The 21,630-nt window shown below is 44.4% G+C and overlaps 2 protein-coding genes across 3 annotated transcripts in view; one reads left to right on the plus strand and one right to left on the minus strand.

Moving 5' to 3' along the window:
* Positions 1 to 1,163: 1,163 nt before the first annotated feature.
* Positions 1,164 to 21,630, minus strand: part of KCNG3 (potassium voltage-gated channel modifier subfamily G member 3) — a gene marked incomplete at both ends in the record, with an annotated part of 46,250 nt that continues 25,783 nt past the window's right edge. For both annotated transcript variants that reach the window (XM_080914892.1, XM_080914891.1), the window contains one exon: positions 1,164 to 1,809. In XM_080914892.1, the coding sequence (XP_080771018.1) occupies positions 1,164 to 1,809 (646 nt within the window). The remainder of the gene's footprint in view (positions 1,810 to 21,630) is intronic.
* Positions 13,399 to 13,991, plus strand: LOC308419248 (ubiquitin-conjugating enzyme E2 D3-like). The gene has a single exon (XM_080914893.1). It carries the CDS (start codon positions 13,515 to 13,517, stop codon positions 13,956 to 13,958), a length of 444 nt encoding a protein of 147 aa, XP_080771019.1. The 5' UTR covers positions 13,399 to 13,514; the 3' UTR covers positions 13,959 to 13,991.

Genomic DNA, 21,630 nt, shown 5'->3' on the forward strand with positions numbered 1-21,630 from the left:
TTATTATGATTTATTGAAAAAAAAAAATCTACCTCAGACTAAAAACTTAGCAGTGAGCAACCACCACTTCTGTGCACCAGCCATCTGGACGGAGTCACATGGCCCACTGTCTGATAACCTTACAAGAAGAGATCCAGTGTGACCATGATTCTCAGCGACAGGGCGTCAGGACAGAAGCAGTCTTCCCTGCTTAGAACTGACTTAGCGACGCTGGGCTAAGACATTTCTCCTTTTATGACAACCGAGTGACAGCGAGTAAGTGTGGCTGTTGTGCGAATAAGTGTGGCTGCTGCGCCAAATATCTTCCCTTCTTTATGAGTCTCCTGGTTCTGAGGAAGAAGAGCTGCGAAGAGAACTCCAGGTTCGAACCCTAAAATATCACAGCATTTCTCTCACCATTTTATGTCAGAAATGCTCTTCACAATCTGAATGCTAGGACTCTTTGAGTTACAGCAATTGACTCTAACATCACCCAACAAAACGCTAAACTGCACGAGGTCTCTCCGTTGTCACGCACTCTTTGGAAGTTATTTCAGTAAAGTGGGGTCCTAACAGGAACGAGAAAACTTAAGATCCCATGAAGTTGTAAGGTAGGAGTGACAGGTACAAAAATTAAGCCGAGGGTAAAACGGTATGCGAAGTTTTTCAAATAATATTTTTGCTTGTCTCTAGTTCCATGATACAGTTTAAATTTGGGCCAACTTTTTAAAGTATTTGTTAAACAGTTCCCACATGTGACATATGTTTCCAGGATACTTCTGACATTGATATGAGAAATTATAAAACATTTAGAAACGAAAATGTTAGTCTCAAAAATAACACTGCTAAGTTCCAAGCTTCTGAATTCGTTAAGACAGGAAAGCATTTGGAAGAGAGCGCCTTTCGGCTTGAAAGTGTTCAAATAATGTGCTTTAAGAACAGCTTACAACATTGTCACTGTGCGAGGCAAGGTAGAGGGAGACAAGACCAAATAAAACCAGGTCCTAGCAATCTCTCATGTCACTGTCCTGACCACTCTGTAAGTAAGATGCTTTAATCCCTTCAGCTGGGAAGGATAATGTCACCCTCCCAACAGAAAGACAATGCCACGAAGCCCTCACCCAGAAGAAACACATGATTAAGAAGTAGTGTCAACTCTACCAGATGAAGTGTGCACAGGGACATTAATTCAGGAACTCAGCCGAGAGGCTCCTACTATATCTAGCTGATCTAAACTTGAGCTCATGGTAGCACTGCACGAAGCTATGGTAGATGAAAGTGATAGGTAATGCCAACAGAACAATCCCACTGACAACACAAACTCCTCCAAGGATTCTTCCAGGCACCGTGACAGGATACATATCTCCATAGCCAACCGTAGTCATAGAGATAATCACCCACCAGCAGGCGGCGGGGATGCTGGCGAAGTCCTTGTTGGATGTTTCCAGGTCCAACCCGTGTTCAAGGAGCTGAGAGAGTGCACTAAAGATTGCCATGGCAACACAGATGAAGACAAGTAACATAACCATCTCTCGGTAGCATCGCTTGAGAGTCAAGCCCAGTGTCTGCAGGCCAATGAAATGCCGGGCGAGTTTGATCACCCAGAAGATCCGCATCATCCGGAGGACCCTCAGGGTGACCCCGGCCCTCTGCAGTTGAGAGTTCTCACCTGTGAATACTGTCATTAGCACAGAGATGTAATAGGGTGTGATTGCCAGCAAGTCAATAATGTTCAGGGGTCTCTTGACAAACTCACACTTGTTTTTGGAGACGATGAACCGCACGATGCACTCCGCGGTGAACCAGCCTATGCAGATCGCTTCAATTATCCTGTCAGGAGAACAAAGGGAGAATTGATCGCTTTATTTTTAAGCATTTTAATAGCTCTCCAGATTCTTCAGATAGTACTACACTGACATATTAATTCAGTCATAGTTCCAGAAAACATGAAGAACAGACAGTGTTCACATCATCAGAGCCACCAGGACACAACAAGACAATAAATACTCAAGTTTAGGTGATGACTGAATTCCGGAAGGTTCTTATACATTAGCCCACATGAAATACCATTAAAAGTGAGCAGGTCCCCTCCCCCATCATTAGCTCTTGGGAAGAAAAAAAAACCTGTCCTATTTGGTGGTGTGAATTTAGCTCAAGCTAATCTAACCACAAAGATAAGATTTCACATACTCTTTGAGAAAAATGGTTCCCAGCCATGGGTTTAACAGTGGAAGATGGGACAGAAAGCTTTTGTTCCCACAAGGTGAAAGCTGTCCTAAAATGTGGCTCTTCTATACCATGCAGTTGGCTTGTGTGGGAGACACTGGCTAGTGGAAGCTTTTAGAAACTGAATGGATACCCACCACAGGGGAGTACCAGGTCTGATTCCCTCAGCCTGAAAAACAGGCTAAGGATTCCTGGGCTGGACCAAACCAGTACTGCGATCTTCCCCAGAGACCACAACTACTTGGCTTGTTACTTTCACAATGACTTTTATGTAGCATATAGGTTTCTTTAAAATCTATTTCTTTTATCTTAAGTGTATGGGTGTATATGCACACGTATGCAGTACCCACATAGTCCAGGAGAGGGCGTCAGACCCCTTGGATCTGGAGTTATAGACAGTTATGAACCACCATGGGGGTGCCAGGAATCCAAGCTGAATCCTCTGGAAGAGCAGCCAGTGCTCTTAGCACCCAGCCATCTCCTGAGCCTCTGCAGTATAGTTTTAAACACAGTTTTGCGAAGAGTCATTATTTCTCAAGTGTCCTATACTGCTGCCCATGATGAAAATAATATTTGCAGAGCATCCTAGAACTAAGTAAAGGGCAGGCTCCTCATGGCCATTCCCACCCTGATCTGCACCCTAAGGCTGAAGAAACCCAATCTTACCATACTGGCGAGCAAACCTGACTTGGAGAGGTGGTTAACCCAGAGGTAACAGTAAACTGGCTTAAACACTCAAATTCCAAGTTAAAGTTATCATTAGTAGTCAGTCCATCCCTCACATAATCAAGGCAGGGATGGAAGCAGGCGGACAACACTAAAAGGAATCCCTTTAAGACTATTCCACAGAACCCAAGCTGCCCTGGATAGCACTTGAAAATGAGTGAATTCAACTAACTAAATTTTCCTTATTATGAAGCTCTCCAGGGCCACAAACATCAGCTTTATTAATCTTTACTTTTACGGGTAAGTATTCATATTCACATGGTTCAAAACTGCAAAGCTGGCCAGGCACACTGGTGCATGTCTGTGGTTTCAGCACTTGGGGGGTAGACACAAGAAGACTGGGAGTTCAGGACTAGCCTCTGCCACATAGCAAGTTAGAACCAAGTTAGAACCCCCAAAACAAAAAACGCAAACCAAAGGAATACAGAAAAAAATATCTCAGCCAGGTATGGTGATATGTTCCTGTAGGCCCCATCGTCATGGTGATGTATGCCTGTAGGCCCAGCAGCCATGGTAATATGTGCCTGTAGGTCCAGCAGTCATGGTAATATGTGCCTGTAGGTCCAGCAGTCATGGTGATGTGTGCCTGTAGGCCCAGCAGTCATGGTGATGTGTGCCTGTAGGCCCAGCAGTCATGGTGATGTGTGCCTGTAGGCCCAGCAGCCATGGTAATATGTGCCTGTAGGTCCAGCAGTCATGGTGATGTGTGCCTGTAGGCCCAGCAGTCATGGTGATGTGTGCCTGTAGGCCCAGCAGTCATGGTGATGTGTACCTGTAGGCCCTCAGCGTGGATACTGAAGGAGAATCACTACAGCTTGCAAGTTAGGGACCAGCCACAGGAAGACTCTAAAGACAGGCTCCCATCCTCCTCCTGGTTTCAAGCCACCAGTTACCCTCCCTGGAGGCAAGAAATAAAGTGGTTTCTTATGAATGCTTACAGAGTTATTTTATGTACAATATAAACTATCTCTGTAGCATGTGTGTCCCAAGCATCTCTTGGAAATCATTTCTTTTCGATCTGTGAATAAAACCTTGTCCTGAGGGGAGATGGGCAGGGCACATGGGAGGTGTGCACTGACATATATTACTCTCTACCTATACTCCCTTGAGACACCATCTCTTGATGAATCTACAGCAAAGACAGAGGCCAGCAAGGCCCCCTTAATCTTCCTGTTTCTGCCCACCTTTCAGCACTTGAATTACATGTGTGTGTGCATGTGTGTGTCCACAGCTATGATCAGCTTTTCACATGTGTGTTGGGGATCTGACTCAGGGGATCCCCACTTTCACAGCAAAGGAGCCGAACCACTAAACCAGTGGTTCTCAACCTGTGGGTCCAGACCCCTCTCACTGGGGTCGCATATCAGATATTTTCAATCCACCACAGTAGCAAAGTGACAAAGTAGCAATGAAGTGGTTTCGCGGTTGGGGGTCATCACAGCATGAGGAACTGAAGTAAAGGGTCACAGCATCAGGAAGGTTGAGAATGACTGGGCTAAACCATTTTCCCCAGCACCTGAGCTTCCTCAATTACTGTCAGGTGGGATGGTATATGCAGGAAATACATGTTGAGACCTTGCCTCCAAAATATTATAAATACATAAGTAAATAAATGGAGAAGGTAGGGAGAAAAAGAAAAGGGTGGGCTGGGGAGGGAGGGAAGGAGGGCGCACACTAGGGAAGAGGAATCTGGACCAGCCTGGCACACAGTCAGCATTTGGGAGGCAGAAGGATCCGGAAGGAGTCCTAGGGCTACCTATCTTAAAAGCAAATCAAACTTAAACATTTTTCAGACGCTTCCTTTTTAAACGTGGCTCCACAAGACACCTGAATGTCTGTATGACCGGCTGAGGCAGCCCCTTGGACATAAGGCAGCATCTAATCCCTGGCTCCCAAAACAAGTTTCAGGTTTGGACAGGCTCCTGCCTCAGCTTCCTTTGTCCTGGGATCAGGCTACTAGGCCCAGCTGAGTATCTTTGCTTCTACATCAGTTCAAACTTTTGCAAACATAACTGTAGGTTAAATCCTAGCCTTGGGAGAAATTTTTGCTAGATCGTGCCCAACTATCCCCACAGAGATTATACTAACCTCTCCTCCCACCAGCAACACGGACAGTGCCCACAGCACCCCAAGGTGAAAGATCATGGGACCCGGAGATCTCTGCCGTGCTGACACAGAAGCCACGGTCTTGTTTGAAAGGATGCTGAGGACATTTTCCTGTGCTAACAGTCTGCTCCATGACCTATGCCACTTGCTCCAGGCCTTTAATCTACTGACATACGTGATGGAGATACCTCAGGGCACACAGACTGTCAGACCATGCCTATTTACCTCTCAGTCTGGGAAAACTGTCCACAGACTCTGCCGCCTGTGGTCTAAATACTCCCGGCAGTCTTGTATATATATCGTGAATGGTTGGAGGGGAAGAAAAAGCATTAGATTCCATGACATGCATTAACTATATGAAACTGTCATTTCTGCGGCCATAGTCCCACCTATGCTCTTTGTGTGCTACACTGGCCAGAAATGCTCAAGAATCTAAAACTTTTGGAGCCTTGACATGATGACCAACATGGAAAATCCCACACCTGACCTCGTGCGACAGGTCACAGTTAAAACACAGCAACAGTAGAAGTATTGCATTAGATTACCTCAGGCGATGTGTATAGGGTACATAAGAAACGTAAGGGGGTTTTGGGTTTGCCGTCGGATACCCTATTACACGTAGGGAAATATTATAAAATTTGAAATCCCAACCACTTCTGGTCTCGAGCATCTCGGATAGAGGACTAACAGCCTGTAACAATTCCAGTTCTTTGACTTGCTTTTGGATGAACTATGTCTGCTTTCTATGGCCTGTGTCCTCTCCCACCAGATATGAGCAGGGAGGACACTGTACTTGCCAGCAAGAAGCCCATATTCTTCTCCTCTGATGGGGGAGCCCCATCCACCAACTACCGGTGTGTGGATGGTCCTGGGACCCCCGATAGCTCTCAAATCCTAAAGTCTATGACTTTCAGAAGTGCAAAATTCTTAATTGTGACCAAAGAAGCAGAGCATTTCCTGACTAATTATCCCACTAGCAGCCAAAGTTGCTTAGATTAAAACGGAGGGAATTCAAATGATGTGGAATAATCTCTCGGTAAGGGAATTCAAAGAGGCAAGCTTGTCTGTAATGAGGTCCTGGGGGCTTCAATGCCTGCACCCCAATTCCAATGAATTCTCTCTAGATTCACCCTGAAGGAATGAATCAGCCAGGAACCCCAAGCTCCTAAGACTATGCCAAGGCAACCTCCATCAACAAACACCTGAAGCCTGCCAAAATCCCCCAGCTTCCAAAGGCTTCCAAACAGCTCTCACCAACACACAGACAACTGCGGGGAAAGTCGGCACTGTTTGCCGAGCATGGTGGCAAACAATGAGGCACTTCTGAACGCTGTGCCCATCAAAGGCAAACGGGAGAGCTGAGATGCTGCTGGGGAACTGCAGGCCTTGGAAGCCTGCTCTAACTGCGCGGCTAAGAAAGAACGTCTCCAACTTACGAGGGCCCTTCAGCTGATGCTTGTCTAAGCACTGTAGTGGCACAGGCAACAGAGCCCAGACCTTTAAAGCCGTATGAACATCCGATAACACTAATGATTTTTATGGCCGTGTCCACTCTTAATATAGAATGGCTGGTTTCTGTATCTTCAGAACTGTCTTACTTCTGCTTTCTATTGCCTAAGACCAAACCATACTGTCTCTATCTATACCATGACCAAAAAGACTCTTGGGGAGGAAAGGGTTTACCTGGCTTACACTTCCACATTGCTGTTCATCAGCAAAGAAAGTCAGGACTGGAACCTGGAGGCAGGAGCAGTTGCAGAGGCCATCGAGGGATGCTGCTTAATGGCTTGCTCAGCTTGCTTTCTTACAGAAGCTAGGACCACCAGCCCAGGGATGGCTCCACACATGCTGGGCTTGGCCCTCCCTATTGACCACTAATTGAGAAAAAGCCCCACATGGAGGTGTTTTCTCAATTGAAGCTTCTCTCTGGTGACTCTAAGTTGTATCAAGCTAACACACCAAGCCACACATGGCTCCTCAGCTCATTAGCAGTTTGTTTTCTTAAGAGTGAGGCTTTGATGAGAGGAGAATGGGCCAGTTTTCAGTCTCTACCTCTACCGTGTTGAGAGGAAGCTTGAAGGCCTCTGATATCCCCCAGCCTGTGTTTGATATTGTGTAACAATATTAGAAAACAGACGCCATTGTTACAACTTAAAGTCTTCCTTTCTCTGGTCCTGGAGAACCTTAAAGACTACCTGCAAACACCCCATTACTAGGTGCCGCTCTGTCTTTCATGACAGAAGGGACTTCTGGGAATGACTCAGAGGCTCTTTTAAGGGGAGAAAACAGTCCTTTGCATTGACCAGAACCTGTCTCCATCCTACCAGGGAACAAAGACCACTGACTATGCCGGTCAGGTGGAAGGTCCTCTCTTCATCTTCTCCCAACATTTGACTACCAAAACCTTCCAAACATACAAAATTCAAGCAGATTCATCACTGTTTTACTTACATATCTGTGTGTTGGTTTTGGCAGTGTGGGGTCTTGCACATGCTAGGCAAGCATCCTAGCATTAAGCTCAAGGTTGAATGACTAGCTTAAATATGTTGAGGTTGCTTATTGCCAATTCTCTAACTGGTTATTAATCTCTTATATTTTTGGTTATGAGCCTAGTCTCTAACAGCTGAGCCATTTCTCCCGCCCACTTTTAATTTTTTGTGTTTTTAAAATTAAATTATTTTACTTATTTACGTTCAAAATGCTGCTCCCTTCCTGGTTTCCCCTCCCTGAGTTCTTCCCTCCTCTCCCTGCCTCGGAGAGGGTGCTCCCCCACCTGCCCACCCACTCACCAGCATCCCTCTGGGGCACCAAGTTTCCACAGATTAAGTGCATCCTCTTCTTACTGAGGCCAACCAAGGCAGTCTTCTGCTACCTATGTGCCTGGGGCCATGGACCAGTCCATGTGTGCTCCTTGGTGGCTTAGTCTCTGGGAGCTCTGAGGAGTCCGGGTTAGTTGACACTAATCTCATTTTTAATGTGGTTGAATTGCAGACATCCCACACCCAAAACTCCAGAGGGTGGTGGCATTAGTATTTAATTTTTTTCCCTTTTAGCATAGACTTCCTACGGTGAAATGCTCACACCTCAAGCTACATTTGCTGAGCTCTGGCAAACGTTTAACCTAAACCGCGATGAGTCAGTGTTTTCGTGGCGCTGTCTTCATTTCCCACATCCATCAGACGCAGAGCAAGCACAGGGCAGGCGCTTGTCCGGCACAGTAGAAAGGCTGCCCTACAGCAGGAATGGAGCAGTAAAACAGGGCATCTGCTATGGGAAAGAAACGTAAAGGTAGTATCGGCTCACCTCTATGAATGGGTAGAAAAAAGTGTGACAGACACTCTGAGCAGGCGTCCTCAGCCCTGTGCACATGCGTGTAGCAGCCAGAGTGCAGCATAAGTCTCCCTGTGTCACTATCACCTTGTTTTCCTAAGGCAGGGTCTCTCACTGAAGCCAGTGCTTGCTGTTTCACCTACACCGACTGACCAGAGAGCCCCAGGGTCTGCCTGTCCCAGCCCTATGCCAAGTGCTGGGTTAAAGATAACACAACACTGCTCAGCTCCTACACCACTGCTGGAGATCTGAATCCAAGTTCTCGTGCTTGTACGACAAGCCCTTTACCTATGGAGCCATCTCTCCAGCCCTGACCCGCTTTTAAAAGGAAAGAAACTTCTATTGGATGCTAGCTATACGTTTGCTATGTGCAAACCGTTGGCACTTTAAGTAAGAATAAGCCAACCCCACTGTGGTACGTTGAACATACTTGGCCACTATTAGGAAGTGTGGTGTTATTGGAATAGGTGTGGCCTTGCTGGAGGAAGTGGGCCACTGTGTGAGCAGGCTTTGAGGGCTCCTTGTGCTGAAGCTCTGCCCAGTGTGTAAGTGTATCTCTTTCTGGATGCCTTCAGATCAAGATGTAGGACAAGCTCTAGCTCTTTTCCTGGCCGCCTGCACACTGCCATGCTTCCCACCGTGATGATAATGGGCAGAACTTCCAAATTGCCTTTGAAGAGTTGCCACGGTCATGGTCTCTCTTCACTGCACTAAAGCCTTAACTAAGACACCCACAGAGATAAACGCTATGCGATTCTGTTGATATAAGGAATCTAAATAGTTAATTTAAAACAGAAAGTAGAATTGTGGGTAGCAGAGGCTGGGGAATTGTTTGATAGGTATATAGTTTCAGATTTATAGGTTGTTAAAGAACTGAAAGTCTATTTTATAACAATGAGACTACTTAGCACCACTCAACTGTACACTTAAAAATGTCTTTTAAAAAGTAAAATTTGATATGTGAGCTTTTAAAACCACAATTAAAAAAAAATAAATGGGCAGTAATGGGATTCCAATCCATACCCTGTCACTTAGCCTGGAGCCTTAACCTGGCACCTCTTACTGCAGAGCCACACCACCTTCCGGAGCAAGACAAAAAAAATGATATTCAGCTTGCCACTGGTTAGTTTATATTACATTACCTCAAAAAAGTGGGTTTTTAAAATACACATACACACATGAGCAGAACCCAAATAAAACTCAGTATGACAAAGGGACCTAAAAAAGTGGGCAGCTAGGTGGGGATAGGGCTCACTGGCCAGTTCTTCCTTACAGACACAGGACAAGAAGCCTGAAAAATAAGAGCCCAGAACACATCTTGGTATATACTAGATACTCAATAAACTATGGTATTCACAGACTCCTTATTACAACATCTACTATCATTGTCTCTTGGCCACTCAGTGTTTCTTCCCTCACAGGAGATCATTTTAATGTTTTCCTGCCTGCAAAGAGAAAGGGCCATGGCTTCCCCCTGATACTCACCTGACCTGAACTCTTACTGAGACAGTCTCAGGGGACGGTCCTTTAGGAGGGATGTGTCATCAGGGCTCTCTACCTTTGTAAATGGATTAATACCAACAGTGGCAGGAGAAAGTAGGAAATGACAGAGAAAAACCTCTGGGCTCTACACACATCTGGAGGGGTGCACACCTGCACACACACACACCTCCTCATGCACACACCAATGTCAGCCTCTGCCTCTACATGCATGTGGAGGGGTGCACACCCGCACACATACACACACCTCCTCATGCACATACTCTTGTCAGTCTATGGCTTCTACATGCATGTGGAGGGGTGTACACCTGCACACACACATCTCTTCAAGCACACTCAAAGCTGAACAGCAACCATCTCAAGAGTGGGTTCAACTCTTTGGAAGTACGCCCTGTTCTTCTCTTTGCCCTTCTGCCTCGCACTGCCTGCTGGGAAAATGCAGCATGAACAAATGCCCTGACCGCATGTGGACCACTCAGTCTCAACTTGAGGCTCCAGAATTGGAAGCTAATATGGTTTTGTTCCTAGTCCACAGCACGAAACAGACTAAGGCAGAATTCTTTGAAGGCTTTGGCATATATTCTTACACACTGATAGTCGCAGCATAAATTGTTCAAATGATTTACAAGAGCAGTTGGCAAGCTCTATCAAGCTGAACACTGCACAGGAGCACCAGCCACCCACTCGGGGATTCATCCCACACAGGCACCTACACACTCCCAAGAACATGTATGATGAGAGCCATTACTTCCAATGCTGGAGGATGAAGGGTATATAAATGTCTGCCGGCAGGAGACAGATTATGTAAGTATGTTCCTAAAAGTTATTATTGGTTCAAACTGTGTGAAACTATCAAATAAATACTCAGGTTATGTCATGCAGCCTTGAGTAGGCGCCTTGCCTTATACCATGTGCTCACAAGGAGGAGAAAGATGTATCCCTGTATATGGATTTAGGATCTTCTTCAAGATGCACTTATGTGAGGCGCAGAACAGCACAAATAACACACTGCAAGTGTGTGCATGGGTGTGTACTGGGAGCATATTCAAAAACCAGGTGTGGTGGCACATGCCTTAATCCAAGCACTCTGGAGGGCTGAGGCAGGAGGATGGTGACTTTGAGGCCAGCCTAGACTGTAAGATGAGACCCAGCCTCAGAGGCAGACAGACAGACAGACAGAGGAGGGGGTCGGTAAAGAGGAAGGGAGAGAGGGAGGGGGAGAGGAGGAGAGGGAAGGGAAGAGAGAGAAGGAGAGGGAAGGGAAGAGAGAGGAGGAGAGGGAAGGGAAGAGAGAGGAGGAGAGGGAAGGAGGAAGAAGGGGGAGGGGGAGAGGAGGAGAGGGAAGGGGAGAGGGGGAAAGAGAAGGGAAGAGAAGGGGAGAGAAAACTGCTAACAACAGTGTTAAGGGCAACCCTCAAGCTTGATGCACGGCAGAAACTCGCTTTTTGCTCTATTCTTCTTTGAACCACTAAATGTTTTACTGGGTACACACATTATTTTTCCAATTTAAAAACACTTTCAGAAATATAAAGCATGGCCAAATAGAAAAGCAATCGTCATGATCGAGTTGTCAGCAGGTTGAATCAACTCAGACAACCCTAGGAGAGCCACAAAAGGGAAGGTTGCCCCCACCCATTCCCGGCTTTGAATAACATATGAAGTATTTCCAATCTCTTTCTTTTTTCTATTTTCTTCCTTCCTTCTTTTGCTTATTTCTTTTTCCTTCCTTTCTTTCTTCCTTTCTTCCTTCCTTCCTTCCTTTGCTTCTTTCTTTCTTTTTCTTCCTTCCTTCCTTCCTTCCTTCCTTCGTGGTTCCTCAAGGCAGGGATTTTATTTTGTTTTACTCTGTGTAGCCCTGGAACTCACTCTATACACCAGGCTGGTTTTGAACTCAGATCCACTTGCCTCTGCCTCCCAAGTGCTGCCCCATCACCACCCAGCTCCCAATCACATTTTTAACAGGCAGATGTAGCGTAATAGCATACAGTGTAATAAAAATTTCCAGCCAACACCTCGCCACTACCTGCCATATTGCCTAGTGTCTTTCCCATGTCTTTGTGTTTTCTCTGTCACCGTCAGTTAAGTGGGGATGAATTCTACTTCTGCACTCAACTTTTTTCTTGACTTTACCTTAAATGAAGTAAAAATCAAATCAAACATCTGTATCAGTTATCTCTGGATCCTGAGATATGGAAATATGGATAAACAGATGTTGAACACTTCCCTGAAGGTGAATGACTTTTCTCTAAATGTGTGTGTATTAATTCACTTAATTCTGACAGTGAATGTACATGGCAGGTTTTTATCCCCACCCAGAGATGAGAAAACTCAAGCAAAGGAAGCTGTAACAGCTCACCACAACCTCATCCAGGGTGTCACATACTGCAGCCTAGTGAGGATTTGTGCTTTCTTTTTTTGTTATTTTTTTCAGTTATGTTTATTTTATTTTATATGTAAGAGTATTTTGTCTGCCTGTATGTCTATGCATCTGGTACCCTCTGAGTTCAAAAGAGGATGTCGGATTCCTTGTAACTGGAGTTACAGATGGTTGTGAGCTGCCATGTGGGTGCTAAGAATGTGTTCTGAAGAAAAACTGCAGGCAAACAGCTACTAAAAACCCTTACCTCCTCTCTGTCAATTTGGGATAAATAATTCCATCATTAACCCAAACGTATGACCTAAGGGCATACAAACTGTACTCAAGGAACTCTGGCCTGCTGGTGCAGCTTAGAGATAGACTCGATGTTTCCTAAAATGGGTGCTTTTGATTCTCTCATGGCAGGGGCTTTTTTTTCTCCAAGTTTCTGCAGGGGAGAAAGTCAACGCACAACCAAAAGAAAGAATGATACCATGACCCTCCAAATACCCAGCCACATTGGCCCCTGGCTACATCCAGTTCTGTTTTGTCCATCTCTGCCTGCTTCCCTCTTCATAATTATTTTAAGTAAACCCCTGTCTGTGAAAACATTATTAGTCCCCTGGGAGTTTGGCATGAATATGTGAGAGAGAAGAAAAGGCCTTTCTACCTCACAAAGGTAGGACTCCCTACCCCAAAGCAAAAAAGTAAAGGAGGTCAGAGTCTCCTTCAAGCTTATGCTCCAAGGATCTAAGCTTCTTCCACCAGGCCGGGTACTTGTGTCTACTCCCTTCTTATAGTACTGTAGAGTAACAGTCACACCCTCAAGATGTGAGTCTTTGGAGGATGGGCAGTTGAGACTCAAACTGTAACACTGGACTTTCTAGAATTTAATGAAAATGTTGACACATCATACCCAAAGTTATGGAACACAATGAAAGCAGTGCTAAGAGGAAAATTCATAGCACTAAGTGCCCTGGAAAAGAAACTAGAGAGATCCTAGCAACTTAACAGCACACCTGAAAGCTCTAGAACAAAAAGAAGCAAATACATCCAAGAGGAATAGACCTCATGAAATAGCCCAACTAGAGGGGCGGGTCCCAAGCCAGGAAGAGAGCACAAAAGTCATTAAGTCCTTAAATCATTGTAGACCGGAGCTCCGGCGCCTGTGTCTGGCAGAGCCGGTGTGAGAAGAGACAATTCTTCCCTGCCGCCGGGATAATCCAAGAGTTTTGGCCGGACCTTTGAGTACACATAGGGATAGTGAGGAGCCCGGCAAAAAGCACAGACTATGGCGCTAAAACGAATTAATAAGGAACTTAGTGATTTGGCCCGTGACCCTCCAGCACAATGTTCTGCAGGTCCAGTTGGAGATGACATGTTTCATTGGCAAGCCACAATTATGGGACCTAATGACAGCCCATATCAAGGTGGTGTATTCTTTTTGACAATTCACTTTCCTACAGACTATCCCTTCAAACCACCTAAGGTTGAATTTACAACAAGAATTTATCATCCAAACATTAACAGTAATGACTGCATTTGTCTCGATATTCTAAGATCACAGTGCTCTCCTGCTTTAACTATTTCTAAAGTTCTTTTATCCATTTGTTCACTGCTATGTGATCCAATCCCAGATGACCCCCTAGTGCCAGAGATTGCATGGATCTATAATACAGACAGAGATAAGTACAACACAATATCTCGGGAATGGACTCAGAAGTATGCCATGTGATGCTACCTTAAAGTCAGAATAACCTGCATTATAGCTGGAATAAACTTTAAATTACTGTTAAAAAAAAAAAAAGAAAGAAAGAAATAGCCCAACTAAGGGCCAAGCGATCAAATAAAAACAAAGAGAACAACACTAAAGAATCAACAAAACCAAAAGCTGGTTCTTTGAGATAATTAACAAGATAGATAAACCATTAGCCAATTTAACTAAAGGGCCTGAGGCAATATCCAAATTTTTAAAAATCTGAAAGGGAAACATAACAACAGAAATGGAGGAAATTCAAAACATCATTAGATCGTATTACAAAAGCCTATACTTGACAAAACTGAAAATGTAGATGAAATGGATGGTTTTCTACACAGATACTACATATCAAAGTTAAATCAAGAGTAGGTAAACTATCTAAACTTTCCTAAGGAAATAGAAGTCATTAGAAATCTCCCAACCAAAAAAAGCCCAAGGCCAGAAGGCTTTAGTGAATAATTCTACCAGACCTTCAAAGAAGACCTAATTCCAATATTCCTCAAACTATTCCATAAAATAGAAACAGAAGGAACACTACCTAATTCATTCTATGAAGCCACAATTACCCTGATACCTAAACCACACAAGGACCCAACCAAAAAAGAGAACTTCATACCAATTTTACTTATCAATATCAATGAAGAAATAATCAAATTCTTGCAAACCAAATCCAAGAACATATCAAAACCATCATTCATCAAAGTCAAGTAGGCTTCATCCCAGGGATGCAAAGTTGGTTCAATATATGGAAATCCATTAATGTAATCAACCTACTATATAAACAAACTGAAAGAAAAAAAAAACATAACCATCTCATTAGATGCTGAAAAACCATTTGACAAGATATAGCACCCCTGCATGTTAAAAGTACTGGAGAGATCAGGAATTCAAGGCCCATACCTAAAGATGGTAAAAGAAATTTAATGTAGACCAAGAGCCAATATCAAATCAAATGGAGAAATAGATACTTGAAGCAATCCCACTAAAATCGGGGACAAGACCAAGGATGCTCACTCTCCCCATATCTGTTCAATATAGTACTAAAGTACTAGCTAGAACAATAAGACAAGAAAAAGAAATCAAGGAGATACAAATTGGCAAAGAAATAAAGGTGTAGCAGTAAATATTAAAAAAAAACACAGCGACTGGTTTCAGTGTAGCACCACACCACAAAACCCCCAGGTACTCTCTGGCCCCAGCAGTCTCTCCACCTGCCTTTCTTGCATATCACAATATAAATGTATCACTATTTGCAAATTATGATAGTATATATCAACGACCCCAAAATTCTACCAGAGATAAACAACTTCTTCAAAGTGGCCAGATATAAAATTAACTCAACTAAATCAGGAGCCTTTCTTTATACAAATGATAAATAGGATGAGAGAGAAATTAGGGAAACAACTCCCTTCACAATAGCCACAAATAACAAAATATCTTGGGGTAACCCTAACCAAACAACTGAAAGATCTGTATGACAATAACTTCAAGTCTCTCAAGAAAGAAATCAAAGAAAATCTCAGAAAATGAGGAGATCTCCCATGCTCATGGATTGGCAGAATTAAGAGTAAAAATGGCCATCCTACCAAATACAATCTATAGGTTCAATACAATCCCCCATCAAAATTCCAATTCAGCTCTTCAAAGACATGGAAAGAGCAATTCTTAAATTCATCTGGAAAGGCAAAAAACCCAGAGCAACAAAAAACAATTCTCAACAATAAAAGAACGGCTGGCAGAATCATGATCCCTGACCTCAAGCTGTATTACAGAGCAATGGTAATTAAAAACAACAACAACAACAACAAAACTGCATGGTATAGGTACAGAGACAGACACATTGATTAACGGAATAGAAGAGAAGACCCAGAAATAAAACCACACACTTGATATTTAACAAAGAAGCCAAAAACATGCAATGGAGAAAGGAAAGCATCTTCAATCTATGGTGCTGGTCTACAAAGCTCAAGTCCAATCAGATCAAGAACCTCATCATAAAACCAGATACACTGAATCTAATAGAAGAGAATGTGGGAAAGAGCCTCATTGGCACAGGGGGAGATTTCCTAAATGGCTCACACTCTAAAATCAAGAATTGATAAATAGGACCTCGTAAAACTGAAAAGCTTCTGTGAAGTGAAAGACATAGTCAATAAGACAACCTACAGATTGGGAAAAAGAAATCTTCACTAATCCCATGTGATGATTTGCATATGCTTGGCCCAGGGAGTGGCACTATTAGGAGGTGTGGCCTTGTTGGAGTAGATGTGTCACTGTGAATGTGGGCTTAAGACCCTCACCTTAGCTGCCTGGAAGCCAGTATTCTGCTAACAGCCTTCAGATGAAGATGTAGAACTCTCAGCTTCTTGTGCACCATGCCTGCCTGGATACTGCCATGTTCCTGCCTTGATAATGGACTGAACTTCTGAACCTGTAAGCCAGTCCCAATTAAATGTTGTCCTTATAAGAGTTGCCTTGGTCACGGTGTCTGTTCTCAGCAGTTAAACCCTAACTAAAACACTCCACATCCAATAGAGGGCTAATATCCAAAATATATAAAGAATTCAAGAAGCTAACCACCAAAACACTGATCAACCCAATCAAAAAATGGGATATTGAACTAAACAGAGAATTCATAACAGAGGAATCTCGAATGGTTGAGAAGCATGTAAAGAAATGCTCAAAGTCCTTAGTGATCAGAGAAATACAAATCAAAACAACAGAGTCCACTTTATACCAATCAAAATGGCTAAGATCAAAACCTCAGGTGACAGCACATGTTGGAGAAGATGTGGAGAAAGAGGAACACTCCCCCATTGCTGGTGGGATTGCAAACTGGTACAACCACTCTGGAAATCATTCTGGAGGTGCCTCAGAAAATTAGAAATAGATCTACCTGAAGACCCAGCAATACCACTCTTGGGAATATACCCAAAAGATGCCCCACCAGGCTACAGGGACACATGTGCCACTATGGTCATAGCAGTCTTGTTGTGGTAGCCAGAAACTTGAAATAACCCAGATGTCCCACGACAGAAAAATGGATACAGACAACGTGATTCATTTACACAAGGAATACTACTCAGCCATTAAGAACGAGGACATTCTTAGTTTTTCAGGCAAAATGCCATCCTAAATAAATATAAAAATATCATCCTGAGTGAGGTAACTCAGACTCAAAAGGACATGCATGGGATGTATTCGCTAATAAATGAATATTAGCAAAAACAGAAAGAAAAAAAAACCACAAAAGACCCAAGATACAGAGTCCACAGAACTCAAAAAGGTCAACAAGCTGAAAAGCCCAAGTAAGAACGCCTCAATCTCACATGGGAGGGAGAAGAAAGCAATCACAAAAGGGGGAGGGAAGGAGAGAGGGACCTGGGTGGGAAAGGGGACAGGAGGTGGGAAGAGAGATCTGGTATTGGGTAGCAGGAGCAGGATTGAAGCCCTGAGGGCCAGCAGAAAGAAACAGGCAAGCAAACTCAGGAAATAAGAAGTGGGAGACCCTCTAGACTGAACCAGAGACCTGGGAAGTGAGAGACTCTCAGGACTCGGGGGGGGGGGGCATAGATGAAATGCCCAACAGTGGGGAGAGGGATCTTGTAGAGCCCACCTCCAGCAGAAAGACAGGGCATCAAATGGAGGGATGGGGTTGCCATCCCACAGTCAAAATTCTGACCCAAAACTGTTCCTGTCTGAAAGAACTGCAGGGACGGAAATGAGAAGAGCCTGAGGAAAAGAAGGTCCAGGGACAGGCCTGAAGTGGAATCCAGTTCAAGGGGAGGCCCCTAAGGCCTGACACTATTAGTGAGGCTATGGAGTACTCACAAAAAGGGACCTATCATGACTGCCCTCTGAAAGACCCAACAAGCAGCTGAAAGAGTCAGATGCAGATATTTACACCCAACCAATGGACAGAAGCTGCTGACCCCTGTGGTTGAATTAGGGAAAAGCTGGAGGAAGCTGAGAGGAAGGACCACCCTGTAGGAGGACCAGCAGTCTCAAATTATCTGGACCCCTGAGATCTCTCAGACACTGGACCACCAACCAGGCAGCACACACCAGCTGATATGAGGCTCCCAATACATACACAGCAGAGGACTACCGGGTTGGGGTTCAATCAGAGAAGATGCATCTAACCCTCAAAAGACTGGAGGTCCCAGGGAGTTCAGAGGTCTGGTGGGGTAGGAGGTGGGGGGTGGGGACATCCTTATGGAGATAGGGCAATGGGGAGGAGATATGGAATGGGGAACAGTCAGAGGGTGGACTAAGAGGGGGATAAAATCTGGAGTGTTAAAAAAAAAATTACAAAAAAAGCCTGTAGCACTGGGCGATTATACCAGCATCTTTTCTTGCTCTCCTGGCCTAGCAGGTTAATGAAGCATCCACAGGAATTGCTCACTGGTTTAGTCTCCTGAGACAGGCCAGGTGTGTGCAGGACAGGGTGGGTGGGGAGGAATGAATGTCCAAAGTGGAGACGGGATGAGCCCACAGAACACGTTAATTTTATCAACTGCACAATAAATTTAACACAGAGCACCAGAGCAATGGAGGAAATGCACTACAGATAGAACTGTAGTTGTGTAATATTTAAAAAACTAAATAAATAAAAGAGGGGACTTGGGTAAAGGGCACACCAGAACTCTGCACTATTTTTGCAACCTCTTGTGAGTGTAAAATTATCTCCAAATAAAAAGGTTTATTTTTTAATCTTTTTAAAAGATTTATTTATTTATTTTACATAAGCATACGTTGTAGCTGTCTTCAGACCCACCAGAAGAGGGCATCAGATCCCATTACAGATGGTTGTGAGGCACCATGTGGTTGCTGAGAATTGAACTCAGGACCTCTGGAAGAGCAGTCAGTGCTCTAACCACTGAGCAATCTCTCCAGCCCTTTATTTTTAACTTTGTAAAAAGATTTACTTTAGTTGTATTTATGTGTGTGTGTGCACATGTGTGTAGGTGCCTGGTGATGAGAGAAGAGGGTGCCAGATCCTCAGAAGTGGAATCACAGGTAATTGTGTGCTACTGGATGTGGGTGCTGGGTAAGGAATGCAGGTCCTCTGGAAGAGCAGCAAGCTGCTCTTAACCACTAAAACATCCCTCTAGCCTGGTATTTTAATATTTTATTCCATTTATTTATTAACTGGAAGGTGTGTGTGTGTCATCACTGAAGTCAGAGAGCATCTTTCAGAGTCACGTCTCTAAGGCCCTTCATATCCACCCTGGGGAATGAGCTCAGAAGCTCATGTTTGACAGCAAGCCCCTCTAACTATCCCACTTGCCCTATAAAGATGTTTTAAAAACAGAGGGGGAAGGAGACATGGCTCAACAGTTAAGAGCACTGGCTGCTCTTGCAGAAGACCTGGGTTCGGTTCCCAGACTCACAAGGCAGCTTACAGTTTCAGGAAATCTAACACCCTATTCCGGCCTCACCCTGTACAAGGTGAATATGTGGTGCTTGCAGATACATGTAGACAACCATGCATACACATAAAATAAAAACATATATACCCTTAAAAATAAAAAAGAGAAAAGTCATCGTGAAAGAAACCACAGAGTAGCGAACAAGTCCAGACACATAAACTCAAAAGAAAATAGAAAGTGCTTCTGTCCAAAATGGCACAGGCTCTTCCTGCAGTACAGACACCCAAGGGGTTCAGGAGTGAAGTCTTTTGGTAGTTGGGCAGTGTTGCTACTCAGTCCTGGACCCTCTACTCACCGGCTAAGTGAGAGCTGTTCTTGCTCCTAGAAGCCTGGAAGCTTCTGAACCAGCTTCAGTGTTGCCAAAACAAAGCTGTGAAGGATGAACTTGGCTGCCACACTGGGACAGACTTACGATCAAGGAAACATGTTCTCACATGGCCAACTTAATCCCCCTCAGAATTCTTTACCTGTGTGCCACACTGAGAGCGAAACCGCTGGCCAATAAAGTAATACAATACACCAACATACAAAATACCAACCAAGTAAAACAGAACATAAACAATGGGCACATAAGTGACGAATGTAGTGACCTCCATCCTTGAGTTGAGAACATAGTAAGTTTTCCTTTACTTGGACAATTAGAAACGTTTTGAAAATGATGAAATCTATTTAGTTTGGGGGGGCAGCACAGGCTAAATCAGGTAAAAGCTGAATATCCTGGGAGAAGTAATACTTTTAAAGTAAGAACTTAAGATAACAATAATAACAACATCTCTTGGCGGTAACAGAGTAACAGTAACGTGGTAACAGAGATGGAAAGGGAAAGTAAAGGTAACACCCGGGACCACTCATGGAGACGGGGCTGTGATGCCTCAAGAATACCTCAAGAATATCGGGTCATATCTACAGACAAGCGCTAGCCAGATAATCAAGTCACTAACTGGTTGTGGTGTCTAAATAACAATGGCTTCCATTGGCTCATAGACGGTCACTGGTCACAGGGGTGGTGCTAATGGCTATAGGAAAGGATAAGGGGGTGTGGCCTTGGAAGAAGCTTGTCACTGCAGGGTGGGATTTGGGTTTCAAAGCCTAGCCTAGTGCCTCTCTCTTCCTCCAGGCCTGTGGACCCAGACATAGAGCTTTCGGCGCTTCCTCTGCCTGCACACTGCCATGCTTCCCGCCGTGATGATCAACTGTAAGCCGAGCCTTTAAGCCAGCCCCATTAAATGCCTTCCTTTCTAAGAACTGACTGAGACTGTAGAGTCAACATTTACGCTGGTAGGTGGAGGATTGTAGCGTAAAGCTTAGGAATCTACCTCTTACTGAATTCATGACAAGCTGAATTCTCACAGCGGGAATGTAGTGTAAAGTAAACACACTATTTACGAGGGTGTACGTGTGTACACAAGCGTGACGTCAGAAGACGATGACGGGGAGTCAGTTCTCCCCTTCCACTTTGGGCTCAAAGTCAGGTCATCAGGCCTGCAAATGTTTGTACCCTCTGGGCCATCTTGCCAGCCTGGACTATTTCATTTTTTAAAATAGTGTTTAGGGCTGGCAAGGATGGCTCAGTTGGTAAAGGCACTTGCGGCTAAGCCTGACAACCTGAGTTTATTCTCTAGGACCACACCATGGAAGGAGAGAACCAATAAACTGTTCTCTGATCTTCACATGTGTACACACTTGTGCTTGTGTGTGCACATATACATGGCCATGTGTACGTTTACACACATACACACACACACACACAAACTTTTAAAAAAGCAAACAAACCAGGTCTTTAGATATATATTACAATTACTCTTTGGATCCCCTAGTTAGTTAGTTTCTCTCTCTCTCTCTCTCTCTCTCTCTATCTCTCTCTCTCTCTCTCCCTCCCTCCCTCCCTCCCTCCCTCCCTCTCTCCCTCTCCCTCTCCCTCTCCCTCTCTCTCTCTCTCTCTCTCTCGTTCCCAAGTTTCCTGTTATCATGGAGTCATTCCTCTTTTCCAGATGAGAAAACAGGCAACAGGCATAGCTGGGGTAGTTGGTCATGAACAACTTGGTTTGGGGAGAGGCTAGTTAGGGACTAGCACAATATTGAGGAAGGAGGGGGAGTGGAGGAGAGGGGAGGGAAAATAAAAACTCCAAAGCCTATGGTGGCCATGGGAAGAGAAAGGTATGAAGGGAACAACATACCTCAAGACATCCCAGAGTCCTTGGCGGCCCAATGAGATA

The sequence above is a fragment of the Micromys minutus genome (genome assembly GCF_963924665.1).
Source record: "Micromys minutus genome assembly, chromosome: 3".
Taxonomy (NCBI): Eukaryota; Metazoa; Chordata; class Mammalia; order Rodentia; family Muridae; genus Micromys; species Micromys minutus.